We start from the raw sequence: 10,582 nt of genomic DNA, 5'->3' as shown, positions 1-10,582 counted from the left end.
ATCACTGCATTTTTTAAAAAAAATCTCTATTTTTAAAAAATCAACACAAATGTTATTTCAAGCAGTGTTGGTTCAAGTTGTTACTAGGCTGTTGCCACAAAAAATGTTTATTGAAATATTTCTGCAGTCAGTTTTGTAAGGTTCTTTTATGGTATCATTCTCACCATCACTTCACATCCTACTCCTGTAAGATGATTCAGTTCTTCCATAGGGATGTGGCCTCCAGGGTAAAATAAATTGCACAGTCATGAGTCATAAGAACCTCTGCAGAACTGGTCAGACACTATAAATTCAGCCTACCCTTCATGTAAACTGCAGAATCCTTGGAGACACACAGAGCAACAGTGTTACTCCCTGCACAAAACAAGGTACTGTAACTATTTCTGGAGAATATTTATTTCATATACTCTTGGATTACATTGCTTCATTGATAAATAATAGAAAAAAGGTAGCAGGGTTATGAATGGGAAATAACAAATGGTTGAGAATGCATTTTACTAAGATAGTACAGGACGATCTGGAAGTGGTAGATCTTAAACATACATAGGAAAATCAATTTATTGTATAGAGTTCTATAATTTCTAGAACTCACTGGCCAGCATGTATATCATAGCAGAGTAGGAACCACTGTGCTTGCTTAGGTTAGGTAAGTTGTTCCTATGTTCTTTAGTTCTTTTGTAAATCAGGTCAGTTCCTGCTTTGCAAGCTACTCTATTCTGTAGCCATCCCATACCAACCACGAGAGCACGTAAACCATGCCTAGGGCTCTCAGCTACCCTTGCATTGCGAATAGCAGCACTTGTAATCTACTGAATATGAAAACTTTTCCTGCAGACAAACTAGGAAGCTACAATCTGAGCTAGTACATTAGGAGGCTTTCAGCAGGTTTTTGAAAGACAAAAAGGGAGGCTAGGATATTTAGCATACAATAGTTGGGGCAACTTTTACTTAGTGCATCAGAAGGTGTGTTTTCTCCTGTCCTACAGGAACAGTTTGACTCTGTTTGTTCTCAGTGTATTTGCTCACTGCAACTGTGAGCATTAAGAAGCTTTTGCATAAATTCGAGCATAAAAGTTGTCATAAAAGACTACATTTGTGTATCCCCTAGTTCAGGCATCAGTGCCTAACACTATCACTCCAAGATGCTGTAGAGGACGGTGTCTGGTGAACAAATACAAGAAAGGTTGGAGGGAACTTTTTCCCTAACCTAAATGATAGCTAGTATCATCAGCAAACCAGGATAGGCTACCTTTTAGAAGACTTTATAATATGTGTCTATATCAAGAATAAGGAAGATTAGTTATCTTCTTTCCAGACTTGCTGAGTTCTTTTTGACTCAATTATATTGTTTACATAGAATTTCACTGGATAGTTATGAATTACATGTTTTTTTTTATTTAGTACAACAATATCACCATCCTGTTTCAATGAATTTTCATTTCTTCCTCCTGGTTGTCCCTTGCACAGATATCTGTCTTCTTAGGTAAACTTCTGCTCAGCCTAGGAACATTCACACACTGAATTAAAAACACAGTTGGCAGAAATGATCATTCTGCAGGCACTGACAAGTCAGAATACTTTCACTTAGTTCCTTGAGATCAGACAAGAACCAAATAAAATACTTGACACAGTCTAAATTTTGCCTTTGGACTACCTTGCATACACTACCAGAAAGTCTTGGTCATACAGAGGATTACTGTGCTGCACCATTAACTTTCTGAAAGACAAAAGTTTTGAAAATACTTTTAGAAAGCCTCTAAATCATGAAAGAAACTGAGAGAAACTTGGATACACATAGCCATCACTATTAGTTGTTAGTTTACAGTATCTATTCTTCCTTTCTCTGCAGGTTTAGAAAAATGGAAGCAGTGAATACAGCAAACACGAGGTTTGCTCTTGACTTTTTCAAACACGAGTGTCAAGACAATGGTGACAAGAATATTTTATTCTCCCCATTGAGTATTTCATCTGCCCTGGCTACTATGTATTTGGGAGCTAAAGGTAACACTGCAGATCAGATAGCAAAGGTGAGTCTGGGCTTCAAAATGTAGTTTTCTGAAAGGGTTGATCTCCTGGATTAACATCCTCTAAGCAATAAATCTGCTATGATGGATCAGAGAAAAAACTGTAAGGAAAATCAATCTAATCAAAACCTGTATATGTCAGTATCTATTTCACCTCTAATGTGCACTGCAGTGAAGAGACTAATTCATCTTACCTATTAGAAGATACAACCTATCGTAGTCTACCATAGCTTCTGAAGAGGCTCCCAGAAAAGGGGAGAGGTGGCAATTGTGGCATTGCCTCCTTTTAAATTATGCTGGAAGAAATAAGGGATGTTTATTCCAGAGCTCAGTAACTTGAGCACAGAATGGGAGACCTAGATTCTCCTTCTATCCTGCCACAGATAATTCTCATTTCCTTGGGGGTGACCTCATGCACCCCCCCCCCCATACACACACAGTTCTTGCAGATGTTGCACTTGGATAACATAAGTTAACATCCATGAGGTCAGAGTGATCCGTCGACTGCACTGTAGGATTAAAGAGGGTCACCACAGTTACAAAGGAAGGAAAGATCTTCTGTTATGAAGAAGAGAAAGCAAAGAAAACTAAGGCATAGGTTTTCTGAATAATTTTCCTAGTTTTGAAGTCTGTACTGAGGGACATACCCTTTTGTAGCCTGGGCAAGGTGCACACGTCCAGAGCAAGGGATTTAAGACACACAGCTTTCCCCAGTGTTTTCCTGCTGGCTGACATACAATAGCTCTCCATTTAGGTTGCTGTTTTGGTGGTTTTCACCTGGAGACAATTGGCTCTTCTCATGTTTTATCTCGTCTGCTCAAGGGCTAACTCAAAGCATACTAATTCCCCTAGAAAGGCCAGCAGAGTTTTGCCCTGCAACCCTCAGCTTAGTGTGTTCAAGCCATGTTGTGCACATGGCCCTAAAAGCCTAACTGAAGATCCTATGTTCAATCAGGAGGGGACATAAAAATAAAATATGAGCCTGACTATCATCTTCACCAGTCTCATGACATCACTGCAACATTTTACTGAAAGAGTACATTTTCTATCAGTGCATTTGTTATCACTATTTCCACTATAGGTACTTCACTTTAACAAAGCTGAAGGAGCCAGGAATATCACTACAACCATAAAGGTGAAAGTCTGTTCCAGAACAGAAGAACTTCTATCAAATCGATGTGCCTGTTTCCAGAAGGTATTTCACCAAGTCTAGTGGCCAACCTAAGGGAACTCTCACATCTTCTCTTGCTTTTGTTTTCCTTCCACATTTGCATTTGACTAGATTTACCTTCCTCAAAAGTAGTGTACACAATTAATTGGTACAGCATCCTGAGAGGCTTACTGTAATATCTTCACCTAATGCAATACTTAAGACATGCTTCCCCCTTTTAGGCAGAATTGCAAAATTTAACCTCAAATTTGCAGAGTTTAAAATGTAATGTGACCATTCTCTGTCACTGAGTCACTCAATCTTTTTCCTTTAGCTTTGAGGAGGGATCTTTCTTTTTAATTATTACTGTTCAATAAAAAGCTATTTAACAACATATTCTTTGAACAGTCACCATCCCTATCTCAAAGAGTTAATCACAAGACCAGAGCAGCCTCCCACACATCTGATTGCAGCATCAAGACTGCGTAAACCGGAACACTAAAACTTGTACAAGCTACCTGTGCTTGATATATTTCAGAAATTAGTTTCCTTTTCAGGCAAAAGGTTAGCAAAATAAACTGACATATTGGAATTTCCTAAAGTGGACCAGTTTCTTGCAGTAACTCATAAAATTGAAAATTATTATATTCCCAAAATATTTCTTTAATAGACTTTGACAGATATCTTTTATTCAAGTATATATAATTTAACATAATTTAATAGTATAAAAGTCTGGAAAAGAAAATTGCATTCCTCTGAGTCAACAAAGGCATTTTTTTTCTCATTGACAGTCTAACTAAGATGGTGTCAAGTTCTTCTCCCTGCTCTTTACTGCAATTCTTACTCTCTATGGGAGTGAGCCATTCCCCTGCATCTACCCACAGAGATCCAGAGGCAGGGAGTTCTGATGAATGGGAATTTGGCTCTGCATCCTACTGCCAAATCCCACAGCAGAAAAACTCTTGAAGGGGAGGGGGGGACTATGTCAACAACCTATTTACACTGCAAAAACAGGAGAGGAATTGTTCTTCATAAGTAATGTTTGTCTGATTCCAAAGAATCACAAAGTTCTGCTGATCAGTCATAGGGACCATTCCAACTGTTCAGAAATTTCAAGTCTCTGTCCATGCCTCTGATTCTGAAGTAACAATAAGATTATTACAGCACAGGTCGACATTTTTAGTTTATTAATTCACAGCTTAATTTCCTTGAGATAGTTTGAGAGTTTGAATCTACATTCATTTAATCCTGTTACTACCTAAAGAATCTTCCAAATCAGAAAATAAAATTAAGAGTAAGATTTAGACATTTAGAGGCAAACTTTCAGTGTAACATATTCAACTTTTATAAATGTTACGGAGTCACGAAGCTAAGTCTTCCTGTATTGTGCAACAATTACATTCTCTCACTCTCTGGGTATAACTTAGTTTTGTAGTTGCCCTTTAGAAATCCTTGCTTTATAAAGTTCAAGCTCTTACCACTGGTGTACTGAAACACTCACAGACAGTCTATGCTATGTCTGCAAATTCTAATATTTTCAAATTATACTTTTAAGAGCTATCAGATTTAGAACACCTCTTGTGTTGCAATATAAGTAACAGATCATCTGAATATCAATATTTACAAGGAGCTGAATGAAGGAAGAAATTAGTAATTCTGAACTATTTTACACAGCAGATGAATAACATTTTTTCTCCTTTTCTCCAAGACAGGCATTGACAAATCAAATAATATCCATACTGGATTTAAAGCACTTAACTTTGAAATCAACCAACCAACTAAAAATTACTTGCTTAGAAGTGTCAATCAGTTATACGGAGAAAAAACACTGCCTTTCAGTAAGGTAGGTAGGCCATGTACCCCGGTAACATAATGCCATTCAAATTTCATGATCAATCTATGACAACATAACATAAAAGGTATGCATTTACATATTCTCATTATACCTGCAAATTGTATTGTTCTTCTTAACATAAATATTTTCTATGAGACTCTTCCTGAGTCTTCAGACACTAAAATTTTACTTTTGTGTATCTAATTTCAGTGTGATTTCTAAGTTTTCAGATACGGTTAACTGAAAACACATATTTCCCACTGAAAAAAATACTTTGTTCCTTTAACAAAATGCTGTACTTGTAGTCTATATCATATTTATGATAGATTCTTTTTACTTAGTATAGTTATTTATTAGCATTCATACCGGAAGGTAACAAACACAAAGTAGGTGTCTCTGTTATTCTGCAGGAATACTTACAGTTAGCTAAGAAATACTACAACGCAGACCCAGAATCAGTTGACTTTGTGGGAACAGCAAATGAAATCAGAAAAGAGATCAACTCCAAGACTGAACGTAAGACTGAAGGTAAGCTTTGGTGTCTCCTCTTCCATTTCAAAAAGAGGCCATGTCAGCCCTGAAAAAAAAAGTTTCTATATAGGGGCCCAAGGAAAGCAAATAATCCACTTCAGAAAGGTACATTACAGCAATTTTCCTGAAGCATTCACCTACTGACAAGCCATCATTAAAACTAACATCTTCCATTTGAACATGGGAGCAATAACAGCTTATTCTTCTTTATCAGTCAAGGTTACCCCAGAATCCAGCCTATGTTTTTTTAGATAATTTCAAGCTAGAAGCATGCTATATCAACACTTACAATTTCCCTGGCTTATATCCACAGAAATTAGACCAATATTTACTCTAAAATAGTAAAGCTGTACAAATATGTAAATGTCATTCTGTTTTCTATAGGTAAAATTCAGAATCTGCTGCCTCCTGGATCTGTTGACTCACTCACCAGGCTAGTCCTGGTAAATGCACTCTACTTCAAAGGAAATTGGGCAACAAAGTTTCAGGCTGAAGCTACCAGGCAAAGGCCTTTCCGAATAAATACGGTACGAGAATATACTGCCATATATCCTAGATTGGAGACGGCAAAAATAGTGAATAAGATGAGAGAAAGTCTTGTCAATCTTTAGACCTCCACAGTATGAACGTTATTTCCTTTAAGGCATATGGCATATTTTCCTCACTATATCTTCAGTATAAAGACTGCACACACATACTAGTACAGCAGCCATAAGTAAAATTGTCAGAAACTGACTCAAACAAACTTCTAGTCTCCTCTCAAGGTGAGGAAAACAAAGATGTGAACTAAATTGTATGAAGTAGTTCTGTACGTTTTCATTTTTAAGAAAATTAGAGTGGAATACAGCTTCCTATAAAGAAGTATCAATTTAGACAACATAGATATCCTAGCCTCCAACTGCCTTTCAAAAAGACTGGGGGTCCTCTGTAGATCCTGTGTTGTCCCATCTCTCAGAGCCATGAGGACGTCTCAGACACACTGGACAACTTGTGTAGTAAACAGAGTAAACCTCTACTATGCTATTTTGCAAAGTACAAATGCAAGCATTTCATTTCATTTGTTGCAGAATACGACTAAACCAGTGCCAATGATGTTCCTGAGTGATAAATTTAATTGGTGCTACATTGAATCAGTCCAGACTAACATTCTCGAACTTCCATATGTCCATAATGATCTCAGTATGTTTATCCTGCTACCAAGTGATGTCTCCGGTCTACAAAAGGTAAAATAACTGAAAAAACTCAAATCATGTGAAAAACAAGAATGTCATTATTTACTTATTTTTGCATATCTGAGATGAAAGACCAGGCTGTAGTCTTCTTTCTAAGGAGGAGGATCTGATCAAGCTCAAGGAAAAGGAAATCCTGTAGTCTAACATTTTGTATACCTGAACCTCTTGAAACTTCAACTAGACTTTTAACTCTAGCAGCTGGCACTTTTGCATTTCCTAATGTTAATCAGTCCTGGAACAAATACCCCAGGCCCCATAAAACTAGCTCTTCTTCCAGCCAAACAAAAATAAGGATGTGGTGACAAGTGTGAAAGAAAGCCAGCCTTGGTGCAATTCACTGTATCTATCAACATATGATTTCATTCTAAAAGAAAAGCACAAATTGGACAGCCTCCGTTGCTTTCCAGGATGTCCAGTTGTATGTAGATTCTGCCATCTTCTGTGAGACTGATCCTACAAATTATAATAAATCATGTCTCTCATCTACATTAACAGGTGTTCTGTAGAAAAAAAGCTCTGTTCACTCAATTCTAAGAGGTAGGGAAGATGAAAATGTCAACAGCAAATCAGCCAGAGTATTACTACATGACACTGCTGTTATTGTACTAAAAATACTTAGCCCTGAAAGTACAGTTATATTCCCTGAAAATTACTGAGAAGAGTTTAAATACTGCATTTGCCCTCTGTGGAGCAAGGTACTCCTTTCTAGTAGAAGTGATCTCCAAAGTTGTCTTTCACAGCTGTTTTTTGTAATTTTAGGACAGCTTGAAGAGTTCTCTATTTAGGAAAAGAAATAGCTCTTAGGGCACAGGTTTTTGTATACTCTGTAATTTTCTGATTCTGTTTTTAACCAACCACAGCTGGAAGGAGAATTGACTTTTGAAAACTTGTCTGAATGGACCAGCCAAGAATTAATGGAGAAAACAAAAATGGAGGTTTATCTGCCCAGGTTCACACTGGAAGAGAAATACGACCTCAAATCTACTTTGAGCAGGATGGGGATACAAGATGCCTTCATTGAAGGCCAAGCTGATTTCACAGGGATGTCAGAGAACAGTGATCTGGTTTTGTCACAAGCTTTTCACAAGTGTTATATGGAGGTCAATGAAGAAGGCACAGAAGCAGCAGCTGCCAGTTCAGGAGTTTTGGCATCACGAAGTCTTGGTGCTACTATTATTTTTGCAGCAGATCATCCTTTCCTTTTCTTTATTAGGCATAACAAGACCAAGTGTATCCTCTTCTTGGGAAGGTTCTGCTCTCCCTAGAAACTCAGCTTTTACTAAACAAGTCCTTGCAACAACAATAACAAACAAAATACACATCATAAAGAATATCTAAATTGCTTGGACTCTTTTTCTTCATTTCTCTGCACCTTCATATACATTTCTGTATGTTAGAAGACATTAAAAACAACTTAGAATACAAGTCTCTGGCTTATTTTCCTGGTCAAAGAACCTGAAAATGGTAATACTATGAGCACCAAACTACGCACTGAAGGACATTGATGCCTCTTTTCAGAGCTTTCAGAACCAGAACAGCCACAATGCAGGAAGACTAGGCTTAAATCCCAGACTTAAAATTGTCAGTAAGTCCTTTCTGTTTTTTTCCATGTGACCAGCTGCACCCAGGGTCCCTTCTGGCTCTGCTTCCCAAATGGAAAGGAGCATAGGAGAATTGCAGTGAAGCAGGAGCTTTATTCCATCCCCAGACAACCTCACCAGTACCTCCTCTCTTCTGTGTCAGCTGTGAAAAATGACACAGGATCCCTGAATATTCAGGTGTAATCCTAACATGTCCTGCTTCATCCAACACAATGGCCTCATTTCCCTCCACACCTCTCAGGCACTTTCAGATGTTTCTCTGAAATAAAGACACAAAAACCATGGCTGGGGCACCAAGGAGGAAAAAAATCTTGGTAACATGCATCCAAACTCATTCACAAGCCTTTAAAGTCAATAGAAATGTCAGCCACCTTTCCTCTCTCCTTCAACTATTTTAAGAATGGTTGCAAATACTACAGAGTCAATGTCCTCTGGGTGGTGCCAGATCAGTCATGAGGGACAATGACCACCAAGCTTGGGAGCACCAGTTGGACATTAGAGAGCAATCTTCCCCGAGGATGGGTGGCACAGCACTGAAGCAGGTTGCTCATAAAGACTGTGGAATCTCCACCCTTGGAAGTCTTCAAGACTCAGCTAAACAAAGCTGTGGCTGACCTTATCTACTGATGGTCCTGCTTCAAGCAGGAGATTGGCATCTGGAGGTCCCTTTTAACCAACAAGTCTACGATTCTCTTTCTTGTTCCTCTGTTGTCAAATACAACACTTGTTCTGCCTTTCCACCTCCCCTTTTCATCCTCTCTAGCATCCTTGCCTCTCAACTAGCAAATAGAATTAGCTTGCTTGCTCTCAAAATACTTCTTTGGGACTTGAGAGTCTTTCTAGCTTGTGTTTTACCACTGCGTAACCATTCAGCAGAGCTTTCTCCTATTTTGCTTTCTTGATGACTCCACTCATCTTACTAAAACCACTGCTTGTTCAATTTCTGGCATTTCTTCATTGCCTTACACAACACTAATTTCTGCCACTTTTCAGAATACTTAGCCCACTCTGTTCCTGTAAGCAAGTTTGCAGCAAGGTCCTTAGCACACAGCACAGCATATACCTTCCTTCTTCCACCCTCCCTCCCCTGTTCCCAGGTTCTTACAACTTTTGCTACTGCCTCCTTCTTCTCCTTTCACCCAGCTGCAGCCCAACACTCTTCTCTTCCAGGACAGCACCAATGACAAGCACTGGGGTGTTTGTCCCTTGGTTGTATTATTTCACCCTATCTTTGCTTGAGCCCTTCCAGTGAGGTTGCTTTAGTCCTTGCCCTCCCTCACCACATGCAAGTACTGTGCACCAATTCACTGTTTGGAATTAATTATCTAAATATTTCCCACCCTGGTTGCAATGAGATTTCTTCAACACTAGATTGGGTGTCTAACCATTATCCTGAATGCTCCCTCCTGACCTTGCTTCTTTCTGCTCATGCTTCTAGCATTTTCAGTTTTAAGCCGGACTCTAATCCAGTCATTGGGCTCCTCCTGTTTCACACTCATGTGCCTCTTTCAGAACTAAGGAATCACAGCCATGCAAAGCTGTAGGACCAGGCCTACCTTATTTGCTTATGTCTAGAAACCAAAATCATGTGTTCTAGTTCTGTGACTTTTTCATTAGATTCATTTATTTTAAACATCAGACTAGTCATCTCCACATTACCAAAAGACCTTTGGAATGGATGAGCCCCACCCAAGAAGTGGACTACTTTGGTGTTACAACAGAACTAAGATCATAATTCATATTGCCTTTTGAAATGTCTAAGACTAAAAGGTGACCATCATGTCAACAGGGAGGGCAAACTTGCACAAGATCTTTTCGGGATTTGGTAGACATGAGTTTCGAGTAGGCGGGAACAGCCTGGATGTAGGGGAAAAGGAAAGGGAGGTGCAAGCTTTACTATATTTCTAAATTTATTCGTTGCTTAACACATAGACAGAAGACCTGACTAAGGACAAGAGTTAAGTCTTCCCTCTCACAGGATCAAAGGTAAATATTTAAATCAATTTAAATAACTTATCTGATGCTTTTATAAAGTGATCTGTGGCTACATGACTGCATAGGTAAATTATAATATATCAGTGTTATAGTGCAATTGCTGTTCTTGCCCCATGTTTTTCTGGATGTCAACCCTCAGAGAAAATTAATCTCTGAGACTATGGAAAACTGCTAGTTCAGGGCAGAATTAATCACAGGAAGAAACTTTTTAATTT

The 10,582-nt window shown here is 38.5% G+C and overlaps 1 protein-coding gene across 1 annotated transcript; it reads left to right on the top strand.

The window, feature by feature from the left end:
* Nucleotides 1-331: 331 nt before the first annotated feature.
* LOC134136296 (serpin B10-like) lies at nucleotides 332-8,196 on the top strand. The gene is made up of 8 exons (XM_062568084.1): nucleotides 332-368; nucleotides 1,850-2,027; nucleotides 3,106-3,219; nucleotides 4,883-5,017; nucleotides 5,419-5,536; nucleotides 5,924-6,066; nucleotides 6,607-6,762; nucleotides 7,632-8,196. The coding sequence occupies exons 2-8, from the start codon at nucleotides 1,860-1,862 to the stop codon at nucleotides 8,034-8,036; spliced, it is 1,239 nt and encodes a 412-aa protein (XP_062424068.1). The 5' UTR covers nucleotides 332-368; nucleotides 1,850-1,859; the 3' UTR covers nucleotides 8,037-8,196.
* Nucleotides 8,197-10,582: the final 2,386 nt, after the last annotated feature.

The sequence above is a fragment of the Rhea pennata genome, chromosome 2 (genome assembly GCF_028389875.1).
Source record: "Rhea pennata isolate bPtePen1 chromosome 2, bPtePen1.pri, whole genome shotgun sequence".
NCBI lineage: Eukaryota > Metazoa > Chordata > Aves > Rheiformes > Rheidae > Rhea > Rhea pennata.
Note: the sequence above shows the minus strand (reverse complement) of the source record. Positions and strands in the feature narration are given on the sequence as shown.

Coding starts and splice junctions, on each gene's coding strand:
- LOC134136296 (XM_062568084.1), top strand. CDS start 1,860: ATGGAAGCAGTGAATACAGCAAACACGAGGTTTGCTCTTGACTTTTTC. Junction 3,220..4,882: donor GATGTGCCTGTTTCCAGAAG/GTATTTCACCAA, acceptor CTTTTCTCCAAG/ACAGGCATTGACAAATCAAA. Junction 5,537..5,923: donor GACTGAACGTAAGACTGAAG/GTAAGCTTTGGT, acceptor TGTTTTCTATAG/GTAAAATTCAGAATCTGCTG.